The sequence below is a fragment of the Crotalus tigris genome, unplaced genomic scaffold, assembly GCF_016545835.1.
Source record: "Crotalus tigris isolate CLP2741 ecotype Arizona unplaced genomic scaffold, ASM1654583v1 scf7180000019066.130152, whole genome shotgun sequence".
Taxonomy (NCBI): Eukaryota; Metazoa; Chordata; class Lepidosauria; order Squamata; family Viperidae; genus Crotalus; species Crotalus tigris.
Genome location: NW_024097357.1, coordinates 77,759 through 100,336, shown reverse-complemented (window position 1 = coordinate 100,336; position 22,578 = coordinate 77,759). Strand labels below are relative to the sequence as shown.

At 35.8% G+C, this 22,578-nt stretch overlaps 1 protein-coding gene across 1 annotated transcript; it reads right to left on the bottom strand.

The window, feature by feature from the left end:
- Positions 1-1,613: 1,613 nt before the first annotated feature.
- LOC120315063 (serum albumin-like) lies at positions 1,614-21,480 on the bottom strand. The gene is made up of 15 exons (XM_039358742.1): positions 21,323-21,480; positions 20,386-20,446; positions 19,655-19,790; positions 17,969-18,180; positions 16,745-16,877; positions 12,660-12,757; positions 10,654-10,783; positions 9,126-9,340; positions 7,977-8,109; positions 6,730-6,827; positions 5,967-6,105; positions 4,561-4,784; positions 4,040-4,172; positions 2,334-2,390; positions 1,614-1,783 (listed from the first exon to the last, which is right to left on the bottom strand). Exons 1-14 carry the CDS (start codon positions 21,405-21,407, stop codon positions 2,343-2,345), a joined length of 1,845 nt encoding a protein of 614 aa, XP_039214676.1. The 5' UTR covers positions 21,408-21,480; the 3' UTR covers positions 1,614-1,783; positions 2,334-2,342.
- Between the last annotated feature and the right edge of the window lie 1,098 nt (positions 21,481-22,578).

The following is a 22,578-nucleotide window of genomic DNA, read 5'->3' as shown; positions in this document are numbered from 1 at the left end:
TAAACTTGACCGGTTGTACCCGGACATACTGCCTCCTAAGGCTACACAACCCACGACACCGAGGTATCTGCAAGTGGGTGCCCCGGTATGGACCCATAATTACAGGCCAGGTCACTTGTGGGTTCCTGCTGTAGTATGCAAGGTAACTCGTCCTTTGTCATACGAGGTCTCATTGGATGACGGTCATGTCCTTCAGTGGCATATTCACCAGCTGTGTACAAGACTGGACGTACCCTCAAAAGTCCTGGGCCTTTTCCGGGGGGAGGGGGACCACTATGGGCAAAGGGATGGGTGTTGGCAGCAGCCGGGCCCCAACAGAGAGGCCACAGACAGCCTATTCCAAGATTCCGCAAGTGTTCCAAACAGGAATCCATGGGAACTAGGAAGCACACAGGCACCAGTGCCTACTCCAGCCAGGGAGTTACCCAGGGGGCATACTCATCATTCACCAATACCATTCAGCACTCCAGTCAGGGAGAATAACTGGGAGCATCCTAATAATTCAAACATTGCAAGAGAGCTGGCACATAAACAGTCTAGTTGGCCCAGTACTGCTACTGTTTCCAGAAGGAGGCATTCACACAGGGAGTTGGTCGGAGAGGCAAATCCCAGTTCTGACACTTCCGGCACAGATGGGGGAGCAACTGAGTTTTGGGGAAATACTGAAACCCCAGACAGTCCCGTTACAGGACAGGGAGCGAAGGAATGCAGCCCCTTGATAGGTCCAGTGTGGGCCTGCGAGGCTCTACAGAGTTGCCTAACAGTGGCAGTTTTATAGAGGGGCCAGAGAGCCTACAACTAGGCAGGTCAACCAGGTTATTGGGAGAACAAAGTCCTGGTCTGACGAGCCCAGTGGGCAAGCAAGCAGACCAGGTAACGGGGCACGGTCCATGGGGACCACCAGGGTCTGAAAGAGGGGGCAACTTCATGTCATCCTCTGTGCAAAAAGAAATTGGGGATTCTCAGGGTCTAAGGAGATCACAGAGAGTCAAGAGATCTCCTAAGTATCTTGAGGACTTTGTAACTCTGCTGGCAAAGCAGAAACAGTGAGAGGATGTCTGTTGTTGGGAACAATGGAAATACGGGCATTGGGTATTAATCACCAGAACAATAGCCTGGTACCATTTAAAGCATGGGTTAGCACACCATGCTTGTGTTGAGGTCGCGTGTAACTATTCATATAGTTTATTAGTCTTAGCCGGGGGAGAAGGGGTGTTGTATCCTGAGCCTTCAAAGGCAGGCTCGGGACGTTGCAATGGTCCTGGGCAGTTGCAAGCTGCCCGGGACCAGACTGGCTGGCACCAGCCTCGTGTGCATGCGCGTGGCGCGGAGCACGCCAATTGTTGCCATTCGGCCCGGGAAAACGTTCTTAAGGGAAGCAGAGAGGCCTGTGAGCCTCAGAGCTGAAACGGAGCAGAAGAGACTACAGTAAAGGCTTCTTGACACTACGAGATGTTCTGTGCTTATTCGCCATTAAGCTGAGGACTCAACAAATACTATCTTTTGCACACACAAACATATACATACACACATATACACATATCCATACATGGAAACAAATAATCAAAGGCATGTAATAGCATATCTTTTTAGCATTAATTTGTAAGCCAATCTCTCCTTTTAAAGACTTTATTTATTTTCATTTTAAAGATTACTTCATTAGAAGTAATTTTTACACCAGAATTGGTTGTCCTTGGCATTAGAAGGTTGACATGAAAGCAGCAACCAAGAATGTTTGGGAACATTTGGATTCTTTATCTCCAGCATTCTTCCATTGTGGAAGCTACAAAAAAGAATAGGACAAAACTGTTATTTCTGGTACCAAAGATATAGATATAGAATATTTAAATTCAGTTCTCAAGAATTAAGGAAAAAGAATTAAGGTGAGAAAATGAATTTTGAGAGAGAGATTATGAAAGAAATATGTTTTAGTGATAATCTCATTGCTAGTGTTTTACATGAAACATATTTTGGAGACAACAATGCAAATGGCAACTGAGCTAAAAATAACCATGACACTGTATAAGAATCTATGTGTTCCAACATAAATTATGGCAGCTGGATAAATAGCTAATTCAACATTTCATTTTGTTGTGGTCTGTTATAAACACAAAGAGAAAATATTAGTTTAAACAAGAGGATTTTGAGAAATAATTCACTTTGGATTTTTCAGGAAGGATTTATTTAAAGAGACTGAGGAATCGTGTTATCTTAATCTAAGGGATATCATGATTGGATACAGGTTTATTCATACATTTGTATTTTCCTATCCCATTCAAGCATCATCATCATAAAATCACTAAAACATTGAATATATTTCCGTATTAGCTCACCTTAGAAAATTACTGGATTATATGATCATTTTGGATGTCTTCAACCAGTTTTTGACCCTGAAATTGAATATATATATATATATGCTGAACAAAGTAAATTATACAAATCTTCATCCAGTTGAATAAATTAACTATGTTCCTCCTAACAGCCCTCCTAAATTAACTATGTTCTTCATAAGAGTTCTACTAAAAAAATATTCATGGGGACATGCTTCTTAGATTTGTCAGTTTCTCATTCTACAAGAAGATACAGAAGATGTGAAGATGTGTGACTTTATGTTCTTCCTAACAGCCCCCCTAAAACCTCCATCCTCATATTCATGGGGACATGCTTCTCAGTTTCTCGTTCTACAAGAAGATACAGAAGATGTGAAAATGTCTGTCTTTATATATAAAGTGACTGTTTATTGGGTAAAAACAATGGTTTGTTATACAAACATCTGTCTGCTACCTGAGCTTTCGTCAGTCCCCTGTCAATGTCATCAGAGTAAAAGCTTGGAGTTTGGAGAGTCTGCTTATAAGCCTAGTTCAGTGGTTCTCAACCTTTCTAATGCCGCGACCCCATAATACAGTTCCCCATGTTGTGGTGACCCTCAACCACTTATACATCACCGGGTGCCAGGGGTGTGGCCAAATAAAAGGAGGAAAAAATGGTGGATAGTCTTGTTTGGCGACCCCCATGAAATGGTCATTCGACCCCAAATGGGGTCCCGACCCACAGGTTGAGAACCACTGGCCTAGTTGTTTTGGCACTCTGCTCATTGAGTGTGTAATTGGCCCATTCGCCCTAAATGACTGTAACTGCCCTGAATGCCTCACATCCCTTTGTATGCCATTTGATCCTACTGCCCTTTCTCCTCCCATTATTCCCTTCCTTGTCTGTTCCACTTTGCCGTCCCAGTTGGCTTTGCCCTGTGTGGATGTGTTCTGTCCATAGGTGTGCATGCCAACCTTGGCACCCCTTTTTCTCTCAGGGTGATAGAGAAGGATGAAGCTAGTAGGTGTGGATTTTTGGTCTGCAGCCCTTTTGTAGTAATACACAAGAACAATCCATTTATTTTGAAACTGCTGGGAATTTTATTGCAGCAGTGACAAAACTTCAGTTTTTCTTTTTGTGCTGCAGATCTGCAGTATTATCTTCTAATAGGGAAATTACATAATACTATCAAACTTTAGATGACTCTGAACACTGTACCCTAGATTTCTGATTGTTTTTCACAGTGAGATGCATCTCTGCTTATATTATAACAGTAGAACCTGGCTAATTGCAGCTGTGACTTATAGTTAAATATTAAAATTATACAAATTTAAAATTTAAAACTACTCAAAAGTCAACACTAAGATAGATGGCATGCAGGTCTTCTTATCCCATAAACCAGCATAATATATGCTACACTTTCTCACAATTGTCACAGAGTCCTTAGTAATAAATGGGTGACTGGTTGACAAAATTCTAGGAGAACATTTATAAAATACCAGCTCAAACATTTTTCTGCATATAAAAGAAGGAGGAAATTAGAGCTGGAATCCTTATATCTGTTCCCATTTCTTTTACATACAGCCATGCCAACCGAGAACTGTAAGACTGATAACTTACTGTTCTAAATTGGTGCTTATTTGATAAAGGGAAATTTAAATATTGAGGCAGCAATAAGGAAGAACACTTTCTTAAACTCTCCCCATCCATTTTTCTGTTTCAGATATACCTTTGTGTCAAAGCATTCCTTTTTGTTTTCAGCTGCACAGCAATCTGCCTGGAGGTTACGGAAAGCTTCAATTGCAGAGGCAAGCATATCATCTGAGATAGTAGGTTTGGATTTCATCAAGTCACTAAGCAAACTGCAAGATAAACAGTAACTATTAAATTCTTTGTTGAAGCTAAGAGCTACTATGAATTCACTCTCTTCTAGTTCCCCAAAATGAGAAATATATAAGTTCATGTATATAGAAAATTATTTTTTTAATATGTACTTTCTTAGTGCAAACTCCTTGGGGTAAAACTATAAAAAAAAGAGATGAAAAAAGCTGAAAACAAATGCTTCAAGATAAATCACCAAAGACATTTTGAGAAGGCAGGTGTCCTAAGAAAGGAGACTGATATGGGAGGTAACTAAATAAAATCAGACCTAGCATACAATATAGTTCACTCAGAGGTATGACATATCATGGCTTGTTTGATATAAAACCTGTAACAGGACATCAGATTAAAAGGACTTTGTTTTCTTACCCTTGTTTACTTTCCTGCACAGTCTCTTCATTGGGTGAGCACAAATTTTCAGGAGCATCCAGTGCTTTAGGTCTGAATGGAGGAGGGACATGTGATGGATCTGGTCCTAAGTTACTGATACAATCCCAACGACTGATAAAGGAGGAATCACAGCAATGGCAAAGTTGTTTGTTTATGAAATGTTCTTTGTGATATCTACATACAGATCCTATCACTTTATCCGTCTGAGAGGAGAGAGAGAGGAAAAAAAATATCCCATGAAGTTCTTCAGTTACATGATACAATTATTGTAAGATGAATGTTATGCACATAACGTTTCAAGATTTATGCTTTATTTGATGCTAAAAAGGTTTCATGAAAGGTAGGTCAAATGGAAGACTTGCTAAATTAATAGCTTTTTTCTCTGAATGTTCAAAATCACACTCTCCTTCCTTCTTGGAGCAAAAACTTCATTGAGATGTGCCATAGATAACTGCTGATTCTGTCTGTCTGTCTACCCATCTGTCTCTCCATCAGTCTCCATCCATCCCAAGAAAGTAACAGGAAACAAAGTTTCATCTACTGAGTTGACTCAGTAAATTGTTTTACAGAAATATTTTATCTGATGGCTTATTTGTTGGTAGCTGGAGATTTTAAGATTTCCGATTTATAAATTTATAACTTTTATTCATAAATTAAATATAAAAAAGACAATGTCATAATTTTGCCTTTGAAAGCTAATATTTCTCCACTGAGAATACACAGCTTCTAATAAGGATATAAAAATATTTTGAAAATGGATTTTTGAATTAAAACAAAATGGATGGTACCCTCTTAGTCAGGAACACTGTATTAACTAATTTGAAAGAGATATGTTTCAAAACGATACATCAGAAAAGCATGTAATGGAGTATTATTTTAGAAAAGTATATTTTAGTATGCATTGAAAATGAAAATATTTAAATTATTTGCACTGAAATAAGATTTTCCCAGAATTTACAGAGTTATGAGCATCAAGGGAACATATACAGCTCTATAAATGAGGAAAAATTAGGAACAACAGAGGTGCAAATATGTTTTGATTATCTAAGGATTAGATTACTGTCATAGACATCTAAGAAGATTTGTAACTAATCCCTTAGTTAGATTTGATTTAAGATTTCTTTTCTGCTCTCACTTCAGTTTTAGAGCCTTTAATAGAACTTTTGTTGCTTGCTGACATGTTTGTGGAAGACTCTGCTTTGTGCCTTTCACTTGCAGATAGAGTGCTGAGAATATTGGCCCAGGGGAAGAACATAGCTTTGAAAGCCCACACAGCCTGTCCTTCCACTGAGAACATCTAAAGACTTTTTGTTGTGATGTATTGCTAAAGGAGGAAATGGAATAGAAAGCAAAAGACCAGAATATATGGCAGAAATAATACTCACATTTTCTAAAGCACATGAGACTTGGTGATTACTATCTAAATTACAGCATTTCTCAGCAACCTTTGCCACTCTTTTGGTGATCTCGATTAGATTTGAAGTTGGAGCCTGTGGTATACTTTTGCTATATTTGATCAAATATCTGCAAGAAAAGGCCAACAGACACTATGTAAACCAGTGTGCTGTTCATTAAGGCAGGTTTGTAAAAGCACTAAAGGATGCTAGGGAAAAAAGAATTGCTTTCCTAAAGCTGAAGATTAATTTCCAGGGTTTTAGTAAAATTCAAACAATCTTTCTCTTTCTACAAAAATCTAAAAATCTTGACTATGCAAACATATCTCAGCTCTTGCTCAGCTCTTCTGTTTAGGACATTAGAGAAGCATCTGAGTAAATTGTAATTTTCATGTTGATTTAAATGATTTAAACTTGTGGGCAAAGCATTTTGGTATTTTACTCCTTTGGTGCACCTTAAAATCCTTGTATACCTAGGAAATTTTACTATTTCAGCATTTTAATACTATTAAAATATATTTGTAGTTACAATTGAATCCTCTCCTTTATTCATAGGCTGCAAAACTTTTATAAATTACTTTCCTGAATATTGTTCTAAAAAAAGATTGAAAATCTGTACAGGTGTAGGAGAACTTCAAGACATTTAGTGGAATAATATTTTCTTTCATCCCCTTATAAAATAAACAATTCTGCATCCACACATGGTTCGGCTTTTTGAACATTTGCGAAAGAATCACTCAAAGAAAAAACTTACACATTTTGGAAGAAGTACCCTCCTAGTTCTTTATAATTATCACAATTATCCTTCACAACATCTGTAATCTTAGTAATATATAATTTAAGTTGTTCTTCCTGAAAGAAAATATTGTTTTAAAAAATATCTGCAATAACAATGAACAGACCTAGGAAGAAGCAACATAAATAATGCTGGGAGAAAGTCAGAGAAATATAAATAATTTTTACTCTGGAGGAGACAGCTCTTACTCTGGAATTGGTAACTTTGGATTTAATCCATGTTAGAAACAAATGTGAATGGAAAAGAATGACAAAGATCATGATTTGTTAAAAACAAGTTTGGTGTCATGATTACGTATGCAAATATTGTGACTCTAAAGAAAGGAACAAACAAATGATATCTTCTAATCAGGCTGGTGTCAGGTATCCCTTTCAGATCTAGGGTTTTTATTTCCACAGTGTTTTCTTTCCACATTTGTTTTCTTGCCACCTCTATTCAAAATTCAAAAATCTTTAGAAACCTGCCTTAGTCATCATAACTTTGGAGTAAGTCTGTACTCAGTGATTCACTTCATACAAATGTCTTTATGCCTCATTCCATTTTGAAGAAGGGCCCCCAAAGCCATTTATATTAATTAAATAGTACAAACAACTGTACTGCCTTTGTATAGAGCACTGCCATAGCGCTATGATTTGAACCTATTTTGTAGATTAGATATGTTACAGCATCTTCTAAATTAACATAAAAAGATAAAGTTTATTTTAAATAGAAAGAAGTGATATTTAGGGATTTGTAATAACCAAAATCTGAAATTTGGCCTGGATATGAAACCAGTGTTAGTGTTATATGTAAAGCTGTGTAATATAGTCAAAAAAGCAAATACCAGAAAGCTATCTGGCTATGATACTCTGCAACAGTTATGATTCCAAATATTTTTCAAGAGCTGCTCCACTCAATCTACTTTATAATAATCTAAAACCTGACTTTTGGTGTAATGAATGCTTTATGTTTCAAGGAAAATAAAACATATCAAAGCAAAACAAAGAAGTAAACAAACAAACAAAAACAACAACAGCCACACAGATTGCTTAAGACTGAAATTTTCCATTCTATGTATAACATTTAATAAAGAATGCATCTCTACTGGTAATTTGTTTTTCAGTTTCTGAATAATGATTAATAATGCCTCAAAAGAGATGGGAAGGTCAGGCAGGAGTGGGTAGGGATCAATAGGAAGTGCCCTGCAGAGAGAGAAAGGAACTCACCCCTGTATGCAAACACTGTACGTGGTCTTCTAATTTGCAGCATTTTTCCAGCAATGCTTTATATTTATTAAAAATTTCCAGATCAAGCAGTTTAGAAAGTTCAGGATGATTTATTGTTAAAATAAAGAGGAAGCTAAAACAGGTGAAAAATGGGATAAAAATAAGAAAGGAGACAATATATTCCATGTTCTTCAACTGTATTATTTCAGTAATCTTTGAAAAATATTGTCATTATACAATTCTAGACATTGCAGATGTCCTTCTGGATCAACCATTTTAAATTATGGTGCAAAAAGGAAAGAGTTGTATGTCAATTTCCAGCATGTTTTATAGTATGCCTCATTTATTTTGATATCAGTTGGAAATAATACTTTGGATTACCTAAATGTATATCTTTTCCAAGATCACTTATGAATCTATGGTTCTCTCTCTCAGGTTAGTTTGCCAGATCATTTTGCTACTTAACTACTAATTCTGCTTCTTTTCTTTTTGCCTCTTATTCCTGTCTTAGAGTAGAGAGATTCATTAGCTTTTTAATTCCAATGTCTCATCTCTAGGGCATCTAACTTTTTTGCCTGAACATTTTACCACTTGAAACAAAGGATAATAATATTTTCTCCACTGAATGAGCAAAACTCAACTGGACTAGCAACTGAATATTGTTTCAGTGCTGGCAATGCAGTTAAATCTTACTGAACAAACTAATTTAGAAGCCAAAATAAAGTTATAAGATAAAAATAATATTATCTCCTTTGAGAAGAAACTCCCAGTCTCAATCCCCAGGCTGCGGTCCAATATCAGACCGACAGCTGTTTAGAAGCAGGCCGTGAAAGTGGCAGGCAAGCACACCCATACATGGGCAGCTCCACTTGCACAAGCAGTGTGCAAGCATGCACATGTGCAAAGGTTCATTTGTGTGAACAGCAGATCCATCCCTCTTCACCTCCCCCTGCTGGTCTACAAAGCCAGAGAAGTTCATGGCCACTGCTTTAAGGTTTAGAAATAATACTTAAAGGAAAACAGCCAATGCTCTACTCCAATACCCATTGCCTTATTTTATCTGAAGTTAGAGTAGGAACTGTTCCATATATTCAGAGCATAAGACTTGTTCTTGCTTTTTTTTATACAGTCTAGCCCTACTAGCTGTACCTTTCCTTGTGTCCATCTCCATGTTCAGCATACAATTTACATGCTTCTGTCTCCTTTAAGATTTCTCCAGCTGGTGGGGGCAGATCAGGAGACCTTGCATCATTTTCCATAGTACTAAGGCAGCTTGGTCTTTCCACGAGAGGCTTTTCACAGCAATGATCAAGGTTAGAAGATATATCATTTTTGTGTGCACAGACATATTGTGACAGGGATGCCTATAAGAAAAGAGAGAGTTTGAGTCTTTGGAAATAGGCTGGTTATAATTGGAGGAGCTATAGACTTTTGCAAAACTTTTCAAGACTTCTTTCCAAATAAAATTAATAATAGTGAACACATAAGTCTTAAAAGATCTTGCTTTGATGTAAGTTAATAAATCTGTGGAACCACACAATACATCAGATATCTTAAAACAGCCTTTTCCCACACAGATGTACAATGTTTATTTATTTGTCTTTGCAAGTGTTTGATCCTGCAGGGAATCACTAGTTTTTCTCTTCTGTCATTTTAGGAAACTGAAGTGAAGAGAGAGGTATTGTGCTGATGTTTCTAGAAAAAATGATTAGGTAAAAACATTTAGAGGGATGCATGAAAGTAGGATTTGAGTTCATTTCTTAAAATTCTATATGTCAGTTACATACAGAGGATCATGTAGTTTGCCAGATTATTTCTCTGTTTTTAAGATGTCAGTATTAATATGCTTCATATTTGTTTGCTTGTGTCTTTGGTAATTTTATATAGCCGTCCATCAAAGTCCATCAAAGTGGTCAAAGTTTTTTTTTAAAAAAAAAAAATAGAACTACATAAATCTAAATAAACTCTGCCCATTTTATGTCATCACCTAACCCACTGAAGTTGCTGCCCTCTTCAGTAGTATAAACTGGTCTCACAGCTATCTCCTACTTGTCTTCCTGTTCCTCCTCCTTTTTCTTCTTGCTTGGTTGTAGACTTGCTTATTTGCATTGTGCTGGCCTACTTCACACAGCAAAACAAAAAAAAAATCTGATTAAAGAAAGAGTTTTACCATGATGGTTTGGGATTGAGAAATTGATTTGTCCAAGATCAGCTAGCGAGCTTCAGTGCTTGAGGAGAACCACAACCTGGGTCTGCATATTATCTATCATCTATTTGTATTATCAATCTTCAGTTGTGAAAACAAAATAACAAAATATATCTGTTTGTATGTATGTGTGTTGAACTCCATTTTCAAGTATTTAGAAGATTTGGTTTGAAAAAAATCACTGGAGAAATTTGAAAATTTCAAAAGGAAGTTCTAGAAAAAAAAGACCAAGTAAAAAAATAAAACAAAACAAATCCTTGGGATTGAGACAGAGCATTTAAGAAGCTACCCATTGACTTCTACAGTATATATGATAAAAGTTCATTGAACAAATATCTTATCTGCTCAAAAGCATGGTTGAGTGCTTTGAAAGCATAGTAAAAAAGAAAAAAAAGAAAGAAAACAGCTTAATAAAGTCAAATAGGCAAACAAAAAGAGCCTTTTGAAGCAGCAGACATGAATACATCTTACTCTGTCAAGTAAAGCCTCCAGGGTATCCCCCTTACAGAGTTCTTCATAGATGTGCACAACATCATTAGCAATATGGGATATAGTTTCCTGATTAGCATTGATGAACTTCTCATGTGTCTCAATAAATTTCCTAGACAGAAAAGCAAAGGAAAGCATTAGGATTATTTCAAAGCAGATTCTAATAATTTCTGCCATGTTCCACAAGCAATTGCAATGCCATATAATAATATACTCTTCCATTTAAAATATGACCATCTCCATAGTTGCATAAGGTACTAATTTTAATTTATTTTGCAATCATATTTGGGGCTTTAGGTTTCTTTTATTTCACAATCACACTGGTACAGATACAACTATTTTTCTTTCAATGAACAATAATTGCTCCAGCATAGCTCCCTATGCATCAGGGAATTTAATTTCCAGGGAAGAGATTTTGTTGGAATTCTTCCCATGGGAAGTTTTCCAAAATAAGAAAAATAAATAACCACATTGTCTTGAAAGATGTATTTGAACTCTGAGCAGAATCCTCTCCTTTGCCAGTAGAAAAGCAAGTAAGCTAAAAAGAGCTATAAGAAAAATCTGAAAATAAATTCTCAAGAATCATGAATGTATTTTTTTAAAAAAACAAAAACAAAACAAAGAATTATGGAACAGATTTTGGCATACCATCAGTATTTAACAACAATAGGAATCTTTCCTGAAATTTACAGTCCCAAGAGTATTTTACGTATTTAAAAATCAGTCACTTTAATAAACATAAAAGATAGAGGTTGCCAATAGTGTGTCACAACCAGTGATAGTACCGTTTGACCTTTGCTGATGTCAAAAAACTACATAGAGTTCAAGCAGTTTAGTGTTTGCCTGGGAGATCACATCAGGTACAAGGGTTGTAAGTAGTAGTTAGCACTTAGTCCAATTGGCAATTGTTCTATTGAAAAATACTGGAAATTGAAGAATAGCTGTCCTTAGATCAATTGTATTAAAAATGCATTGACCGAAAAATTAACAGAATAATCATTAAATCTGTTAAAGCCCTAAAAGTAGTTATCTGCCTAGATAACTCTCTCAGCCCACAGAAAGAAAAGGAGACTATGAAGCAGCTTAGACGGGGTTATCTGCAGTTTCCCTGAATGTAAAAATAAATGAGTGGAGAAGTCCTTTCAGACTTGTAAGTTTCTGTTATTCAAAGATAGCATTTATAAGTTACAAGTTTGTGCTTCTAGTCAGCACTACCTAAAAGAGCTGATTATAGCAAAGCATTAATCTATTAAACAAGTATAAGTCATTCTCAAATGGTCAAAATGCAGAATGGTTGCCCCCAGACCATGTTATTCATATTATTTTGACAGGACTTGAGTCTCTGGGTAAATAAAACCTGAAAAATTATAAAAACCTGAATAATTATATAAAAAATTATCCTTAGTCCAAGGGTCCCCAACCTATGGGCTGTGGGCTCTGGGCCAGTGGGCCACAGAAATGGCTGGCCAGGGCATGCACATGTGGGAGCACATTCCCCCCACTCATGCTAGCATCCACGGTCCTGTTTGTTCATGCTTGTGGGCACAAACGAGAACACTAGCATGGGTTCATGCATGCCCCATTTGTGCATACATGAATGGGCTGCTAGTGTGGGCATGTATATGTGTGGCCCATTTGCGCATGTGTGAACATGCATTAGCTGCTACAGGGTGTGCAATCATTCACACTTGCACATGGTTCCAATGCATGCTGCATGCATGAACATGGCTGCTAGTACTGCACCAGTGGGCATGGCCTCATTTGCATGCATGCATGCTCGTGCACATACAGTAATTTGGAAGCTGCTCTCCCCTCTGGGCCACACATTATTAAACTGATTATTTGGATAGAGAAAACATATTGCCTCATGAAACCTATTGACATATACTCAAGATGGTCTCAAAGGTCTAAGGTATATAATTTAATCATATTTGATGCGCATTTCTAGGAATTCATTCCCTACCACATCCCAAATAAACCAGACTTACAATGTATGTAAAGTATCCTTTCCATATTTCTCCAGATTAAAACAAGTATACTCATATTCCTCAATTATTTCCCTGAATTTCTTTTTGGCTTCTGTTGCCTGTTACAAACCAAAAAAGAAGAAGAAAAAGAGGGGGAAAAAAAGAAAACATTTTTATTCAGTCCAGTACAATAAATAGATTGGGAAAGAGACATAAGAAAAGAGTAATAATAGCAACAAATAGAAATATAATGACTATAGCAAAAGGATATAAAGGTTGCACCAAGTTGCACACATCTTGCTTATATTTCCAAACAACTAGAGCAACACCATCAACTTTGACAAATTATCCATCATTCAATTGCAAAAGACAGCCTTACTCAGAACATCTTGCAACAATACCTCTAATACTAGCAAACATCCACATTGTATACCCCAGGTTCTTGAGAAAAAGCTTAATATGTGGATAAAAATGCCAACTCCAGTCTGAACATCTGGCTGACTGTGCAACAAATCAAAACTTTCAAATTGCTAACTGGCATGGTAGCTGTTGCAGTCCAACAGCATCTAGTAAAAAAAAAAAATGTTCTTTGCCGATAAAGAAGAATATTTGTAGCTCAGCATTGAAATGAGGGATCTTTGGTTGAGTTTGGTGGTTTTCTTGCAGACATTTCATTACTCAGCTAGGTAACCTTGTTAGCAATGATTATACTACAATCTGCAAGAAAACAATGAAGCTTGGAGAGCATCAAGGACCATTCAAGCTCTTAGCACTTCAGCAGAAAGGAAACTGTCCAAAGAGGAGAAGAACAAAAAAGCAACTCCTAATTGAGAAGATGATTTTGGAAAATTGCAACAGAAGGAACCCACTTGAATGTAGAATGGACTCCCTGCCACTGATTGGTTAACCAAATGTTTAGCAATAATCAGTCAATAGAAACATCAGAAGTTTGTGCAAAGATTGATGGCACAATGAAAGACATGATCATAGGTCAATGGTGATAGATTGGGAGAAATAAATATCAAGAGAGGAATCTTTCAAGCAGACTCAATTTCACTAATATTATTTTTCTTTGCACTGATTTCTCTGTCAACAATACTGAATAACTCAGGTGGTGGCTATCAAACATCCAAAGCATCTACCAGGTTATCCACCTCCTCTGCATAGATGATTTCTAGATGTATGGAAAAATATTATCTGAAATAGAATTTCCCTCAACACTGTCAATATATATATAGCCAAGATATTGTAATAGAGTTTGGATTGGACTAATGAGCCATGCTCACCATCAAATGGGAAAAAATAATGAACACTGAACTCAAGATACCCTATGGAAATAACATCAAGAGTCTGTGATCAAATGAATAGATGAAGATGATCATTATAAGCACCTGGCATTCTTCAGGCTGACAATATCAAGTACACTGAACTCAAGAAAATTTTTTGAAGTGGATTAAGAGAGTGAAGAAGAAGAGGAATGCTGTGGATATAATTTACTTGGACTTCAGTAATGCATTTGATAAAAGTAGATCACAACCTACTACTCGATAAGATAGAAAAATACGGGTTAGACAGCATCACCACCAGATGGATCCATAGCTGGCTGACCAGCCATACTCAGCGTGTGGTCCTCAATGGAACTGCATCTACATGGAGGGAAGTGTGTAGAGGGGTGCCCCAGAACTCTGTTCTAGGCCCAGTGCTCTTCAACATCTTCATCAATGATTTGGATGAGGGGATAGATGGGGAACTCATCAAATTTGCGGATGACACCAAGCTGGCAGGAATAGCCAGCACTCCAGAAGACAGGCTTAACATGCAGGAGGACCTGGACAGAGTTAAACACTGGGTGCTATCTAACAAAATGAAATTCAATGGTGAAAAAAGTAAGGTTTTACATTTAGGCAAGAAAAACCAAATGTATGGGTATAGTATAGGGGGTACCTTGCTCAACAGTAGTAACTGTGAGAGGGATATCGGAGTCCTAGTGGACAATCACTTAACTATGAGCCAGCAGTGCGCTGCAGCTGCCAAAAAAACCAACTCAGTGCTGGGCTGCATTAACAGAGGGATAGAATTAAGATCATGTGAAGTATTAATACCACTTTACAATGCCTTGGTAAGGTTACACTTGGAATACTGCATCCAGTTTTGATCACCACGATGTAAAAAAGATGTTGAGACTCTAGAAAGAATACAGAGAAGAGCAACAAAGATGATTAAGGGACTGGAGGCTAAAACATATGAGGAACAGTTGCTGGAATTGGGTATGTCTAGTTTAACGAAGAGAAGGACGAGAGGGGACATGATAGCAGTATTCCAATATCTCAGGGGCTGCCACAAAGAAGAGGGAGTCAAGCTATTTTCCAAAGTTCCTGAGGGCAGGACAAAAAGCAACAGATGGAAACTAATCAAGGAGAGAAGCAACCTAGAACTAAGGAGAAACTTTCTGACAGAACAATTAACCAATGGAACAACCTGCCTCCAGAAGCAGTGAATGCTCCAATACTGGAAGTTTTTAAGAAGAGACTGGACAGCCATCTGTCTGAAATGGTGTAGGGTTTTCTGCCTGAGCAGGGGGTTGGACTTGATGACCTCCAAGGTCGCTTCCAACTTTATATTATTATTATTATGGATCATCGCACAGTCATCCAGATGTATTATTATTATTATTATTATTATTATTATTATTATTACTATTACTATTATCTTAAAGAAAATACAGGTCGTCTTTGACTTACATCTGTTCATTTAGTGACTGTTTGAAGTTACAACAGCACTAAAAAAGTGACTTATGACTGTTTTTCGTACTTACGACCATTGCAGAATCCCATGGTCATGTGATCAAAATTCAGATGCTTGGCAATTGATTCATAGTTATAACAATTGCAGTGTCCTCTGATCACAACTTTCTGACAAACAAAGTCAGTGCAAAAATCAGATTCACTTAATAACTATGTTAGTAACTTAATAACTGAAGTGATTCACTTAACAATTGTGTCAAGAAAGATCATAAAAAAGGGAAAGGCTCCCTTAACAATTGTGTCATTTAGCAACAGAAATTCTGGGGTCAGTTGTGGTCATAAGTTGAAGACTACCTGTACCATCAAGGCAATTAACACCTGGGCAATTCCAGACATTAGATACACAGCTGGAATAATGGCCTGGACTCAAGCAGGACAAGAAGTCCTGGATAGAAAGACCAGAAAAATAATGACAATGAAACATCATTTCATCCTCACAGTGATGTTGACAGATTCTACTTACCAATGAAAATAGGTGTGCATGGAATGTTGCCAATACATCAGATGGTTGAAGAATAAAAAAGGGCATTAGAAGAATATCTGAAGGCAGTGAATACGAAACACTGAACCTATTATACCAGGATGGGTTACTGAGTACTGAAAAGACAGAACTGGCTTACAAAAAAAAAAAAAAAAAAAAAAAACCAAATGAAGAATAGAAAAGAGAGATAATGAAGGAAAATATAATATTTCCAGTACATTACAAGAATAGTAGGCAAAGCATACTAGATGACTAGATGCAGGAAAATTGAAGAGATAGGGGGATTCATTGTGATGCACAAAATCAAGCCTTTAGAATGAACTCATACGTTTGTACACAAGTCAGAATTGAAAAGAGAGCAACAGATAACAAATGTCATCTCTGCAAAGAAGCTGAAGAAATTGTGGACCACCTAATTACTGTTGCAATAAGATTGCACAGTCTGATTCCAAGCAATGATATGACAAAGTAGAAAAATGATGCATTAGAAAAAATATCATTAGCCTCAAGCAAGAACTAGTGGGCCCATAAAATAAATAAAGTAATAGAACTTGAAGAAACTAAATTGCTATGGGAATTTAAAATTAGATAGGCACCTGCCAAAAAGCTCAGATTTAATAATCATTGAAAAGAAAGACAAATATGTCACAATAGTGCAGATGACAGGCGGCAGGATAGAAAAGAAAGAACTAGAGAAAATCATGAAAAAAGACCTGCAAATAAAAGTGGAATGACTGTGAGAAAATAATGTAAATATAGTATCAGTATTAATAGATGCTACAACTTATTTCTACAAAATTTCAAGATGCAAAGTGAAATACCTTTTCATGAATGCAAGCATCTTTATCAGCTGCTGCACAGCAAGTTTCCATGATTTTTTTATAGTTTTTAGATGCTTCAAGAAGTATAACAGTTAGTGCTTTAGGATATCTTCTGGAGAGCTCATAAATATATCTATGAAAAACAAAACATGTTTGTGTGTTTGCAAAAAAGAGAGAGAGAAAGAAAGAGAGAAAAATGTTTTATTTTGTTTTCATCACCAAAGAACTCTTTCATTTCTTAACCTGAAATTATTTTCAATGGAAAAGGAAATGTTTAGAAAGAATTGCAGAAAAGGACTAGAAAGGGAGAAAAAAATATATCAAATCCACAGATGATCAAAAATATATACAGCATGCTTAAATCCATTGGTTTTAATACAATAACATTTATTTTAATAAAATAGATCTAACCTAATTTTTTGTCTAGTAATAAATTTGAGTGTAGGATAATACAGATCAAGGATTTTTTAAAACAAATAATTATTCTCAAAGTTTCCTTTTCTTAAATTTATCACTCCTTGTATTTAAATTTCAGTAACATGTATTTTAGGTGCAGTTCTCACTGGATTTTGATCAGAGAAGTTTGATCAATCACAAGTATACTTTTATTCAATTCATATACTCATATCCAAAGTCTATATCTGTGTCCTTTAGAATCTGATGAAATGGTATTTACGGTATGTTACATGAAAAATAAAGCAGATGAACTTTTTCTAAAGTTAGCCAAAACCACAGTTCTTTAATAGTCTAATGAGAATAAATTTCAAACTTGATATCCAATATTGATGATGGACAGAATAGTAACAAGACCTGAAATAATAAGGTTATGCCTGAGATCACAGGGGGATTATGCTTGCATTGCAGCATCTTTTTTTTTTTAAAAAAAATGCTGTTATTATTGAGCAGATACATGGTCGAATCTCCCCATTTTAATATATATATATATATATAAAATATATATATTAAAATAATCTAACTGCCCTGCCCTGCATCAACAGATGGGTGCTATTGGAATGTTATAGAATGAGACTTCCTGGAAGAAGTGAGGGATAATTGAATGAAATCATAAGCAGGAATACCCTCTTAGAAACAGTCAATAAAGATTATGTATTGTTTGCATTTGATAAATGAATTAAGAAGCAGCATGTGTAATTTTATATTAGCATCATTCACTTAAACAAGATTTAATGATTCTAAGCTACAACCTTCAGCCAATTGACTTACTGGGCTACAACAGCATTTTGGTCATTGTGATATGCTTCACAAGCTTCTTCTGCAGTTGGATGAACGAATGAAGGAACACTTTCTTTGAATGAAAGTTTATGGGACAAAATACATTCATTTCTTTCTGGATCAGTCTTAGTACAACAGTCATTAATTCCATATTTCTTGGAAAACTCTTCATCATGGCAGAGTACGTCCAGGAAGACTATACCCTGTAGAACAAAAAAGAAAAAAAAAGTGTCTCTTATATAAGCATTACTTAGCAGTGATTTATATAAATAATATTCATATCAAATGATATGGGTTTGGGGGAAAATGAGACATTAGATCCATATTCCATTAATTTTTGTTTAACTCAGATATAAGATTGGGATCCAAATCCAAATATAGAAGATCAGATGTTTTCTGCCTGTATACCTGTATACTTGTTCCCCCACAAAAAAAAAAAGAAATCAGGAGAATGAGAAATGAGAAAAAAAAGTTAAGCAGTGTGTTTCTGCCCGTTTTTCATGGATTCACAGGGCTAATTAAGTAATATTGTCCAGTGTGTGTATGTATATGTATGTGTATACACACATATAAATATATATGATAAAGTACTTCAGATTACTAAATTTACTGTTTTAAACTCCTTACTGTTCATGTTTACCTTTCATTTATAAACTATTTTGCTAGACTGATTGTTAGAATAGGACTATAAGCTAAGTTATAGTTATTTTTATCAATAGGGAGTTTGTGTGTGTGTGTGTGTGTGAGAGAGAGAGAGAGAGAGAGAGAGAGAGAGAGAGAGAGAGAGAGAGGGAGGGAGGGAGGGAGGGAGAGAGAGAGAGAGAGAGAGAGAGAGAGAGAGAGAGAACTGAGTTCCATATCACATAAAAATTATTCCTTCACTTAGCTTTGTATCTCAAAATCTTGAAAAATTCTAACAAGCTACATTAAAAATCAGATTAATGGGTTTCATATGCTTTGGAAATGTTTTTTGTCTTTATAATGGTATTTTCTTGAAATTCTTCACAGCATTAGGAATTTCTGGAGATAAGGATTAATATTCTGAATTGCCAGCAGTGGCCGTGCTAGCTGGGGAATTCTAAAAATTGAAGTCTTTGGATCTCAGAGTTTCCAAGTTGGGAAATATTGAGTTAAAGACTACAATATACTGATTCAGAAGTAAGATGCTCTGAGTCTTTGTTGAGTAAGTTTGCATAGGCTTTCTAGCAAAAGGGAGTATCCTAATGGACTTCAGAAATGATAATTTGGTTCACACATTGTGTTAAGTTTATTTGATTTTTGGTAAGTGTATGATCCTGCCAGCTGTAATGTGTCTAATAACCTAGTTAATAAAATGTAGCTTAGAGCAGGAATAAGCAATTTGGGGAGATATCATTAGCATGGCAGGCCAGATATTACAGCCTGGTTGGAATCTTGAAGGACAGAAATGCTAAGGATTTTGATTTAGAGAGGAATTGATTTCTTAGGAATGGAGCTAATATACTTATTTTACCATTAAACGTATGCCCCCCCCCAAAAAAAAACTCTAGCTGAAAAGAACTGTAAGAACTGATGATGGGCTCCACCTCCAGCCCCCAAAGCTTTGAAGAATAAACTTTTGATTCTGGTAACTGACTCATTTAGGATCCTGTAAGGACTTAGTTAATCTATATGTCTATATATACTCCAAACGCTTACCAAAGGCTTTGTACATTCTGGGTCTGAATGTTCATTAGCAACACATTTCTGGTGAAGTGCTATAATATCTGCCGACAGTTTTTTCACTTCTTCAAGTGTAGCATTTGGTATACTTTGAGTGAATAAGACTAAGGTACTGGAAAAAAGCACAAGTGATTAAGAAAACAGTCTGTGAATAGCAATATATTCTAAAATAGATTCTTTGGTACTTTCTGAGCCTGTTTGTTTGACTGAAGAAATTTTATTACCCAATTAGATAATATTATTGGAGCACCAAGGACTCCACAGTTCAGCCTGAGCTACGAATATTCTCTTTTACTAGGGACATATTTTACAAGCAGTGGAGAATGTAGAAAAGCTCTGGGAAGTGCCTGGACTCTAAGTTCATCCTGTTCTGACCTTGAGAGTTTCATGCTCCGGATTCTATAGCATTAGAAAAGAAATGATTAGAGCAAGAGAGACATTCTTCCTTCTGAAGGTGAAAATATGAATCTAATAAATCCTGAGATATGAGATTTACAGCAGGTCTGCCTTTTCAATTTGACATAAAATTAGACATATCAACAAATACTGAATCATGAAGATTTTTATTTCTTTTTATGGGATGAAGAATAGCCATTTTATGGTGGTTTTATACTTTTTTATTGCAACCCATTTCTCTACTATGATTTTTAATTACTGTTTTATTATTTAGATGTGCAATTTATAGCACAATTTTCTGGAATACTTACATGGCACCAAAATCATTAATCGATACTTGAGAGGCAAGATTGATGGTCCAGGGATGGTCTTCTATAAAGAGGGTAGTGAACAAATTTTACTCACTAGTAAAAAAGTCACTACTTCTAAATTATTTCAAAGATTGCAAAGATTGAGGAGACCCTGTCCTCGTCAGAATGTACTCTAATAATTTTGCAGATCTGATTAATAATATAAATAAAATAATTACAAAATAACTGTGTTTTAAATTTTCATTTATCTTGTAATGAAATAAAATAGACTAATACATGTAATTCAATTCCCAGGAGCTATCTGAAGACATCTTAAGTGATGGCAATAAAACAAATTGGTTTTACCATTTCTTGCAACAAGTTGTTTAGATGCCTTCTGTCTGATATTTCTTAATAGCCCACTACTAACTTGATATGAGCCTGCTTAGCATTTTGAAATCTGCTGAGGTCAACAAGATTCTATTTAGTAATCTTAGTAATACCCAGTAAATATTTACAGTATTATACTTCATTGAAAGAGATTTCAGGAATAGAGAATGCTATGATTTGGGACATGCAAAATATTTAAGCATGGAAGATCAGTAGGCACATAAATACCATTTTGATATTATTGTGGGTAATTTCTTGCCCTCCAAATATTGCTAACCATAACCACCAAACGTTATCAATATTTTTACAGACAATAATAATAAAACAAACATAATTCACTGGAAAATTCTTGGATAAAAATCCAGTTGAAAATATGAAAGATGTATACAGTTTGAAGAGAAACTAGGAGATACTCTGAAAAATTCTATTGAAGAATCATATAATTCCCTGGGGACTAAGCCTTTCTTTCGTGTTTCTAAAATAGCAGTATGAACTCAATATCTGAGCAATCAAATGAAGATATAAAAACTGACTTTTTAAAAAAGAGAGTGAGAAGAAGAAAACATACCAACATGCCGATATCTTCTGGGTAAATTTTTCAATTCAGCAAAGCTTACCAAGCATACCAAAGAAATGAGTATTACCCACTTCATGTTTCCAAATTGTTTTGGGGCTAGAATGGAGAAGGTAGGAAGAACTCATGGACAGGTGGAACTTTTATAGTATATCGTCCTGGATCTCAGGGTAATCAACACCCACTTTATCCTGTACCCATGGGAAGGTCAAAAGAAAAACACTTGTTAATAATTATAGTAATAAAATATTTGCCCACTTTGTTTGTTAAAGACAAGTATTGCCTCAAGAAATGTCTGCATTTTTTTTTCAGGAAAAAATAAATAGACTTTTGGCTTATCATACTTCAAAAAAGTAAAGTAAACTGTTTTCTCTCTTGCCCTATAACCTTAGACCTTTGGAAATTTTGTCCAAAGGTGAATCAAATTGATGAGGATGGAGTAGCAGTTTTTCATCAGGTTCAGAGCAAAGGTCCATGATGTTAATTTTGAAGACTACATATTTGAGCAAATATTTGACTTTTTTGCAACTGAGTCTGAAAATCTAGGCTAGAATCTAATAACTAGTAGAATAGCAATCCTATTAGTCCATGCACATCATCACATGAAGTGTGTCTATGTATGTGTGGTTTTTCATTAAAGTTTAATGACCATTAACTATCATGCTGATCCAGTACTGGGTGACAGAGAAATTTTAATGACTTTCTTCAGTTTAGGGTTGAGAGAAAGTGAGAGATCCAGAGTAATCCATCTGGCTTTCATGCATAAAAGAGGAACAGAACTTGCATCTCTCTGATCCTAGTCCAAAACTCTTTCTATCTATGTATAAAATGTTGTTATCGTTATCATCATCCCCAAACAATCCTTTAAAGTTAATAGACAAATGATTTTCAATTTATCTATTTATGATTTTCTTAATTTGTAAAGAAAAGAATAATATATGTAATTAAATAGGAAAAATCCTTTGGGCTGAAAAAGAATGGCTGGCTGAAAGTCACCCAGCTGGTTTGATAAAAGACTATATATTGCATTTCCCCACAATACAATATACTGGCTGCCATTCATATCTCTCTGTCTCTCTCTGCCTCTGTCTCTGTCTTTACCATCTATCATATTGTTCTATATCTATATCTAATCATGTATTATTATTACTTCTGCTGATTCCTGTCTGCCAGCAGTTTACAGTTCAAGTCTCATCGGCTCAAGGTTAACTCAGCCTTCCATCCTTCTGAGGTCGGTAAAATGAGGACCC

Bases quoted from the DNA above. Each gene is read 5' to 3' on its own strand.
- LOC120315063 (XM_039358742.1), bottom strand. From the start codon at position 21,407: ATGAAGTGGGTAATACTCATTTCTTTGGTATGCTTGGTAAGCTTTGCT. The intron at 6,106-6,729 runs GTAAGTTTTTTC...CTTTTCTTGCAG, and splicing joins GGGTACTTCTTCCAAAATGT to ATATTTGATCAAATATAGCA. The intron at 4,173-4,560 runs GTAAGAAAACAA...TTTATCTTGCAG, and splicing joins GTGCAGGAAAGTAAACAAGG to TTTGCTTAGTGACTTGATGA.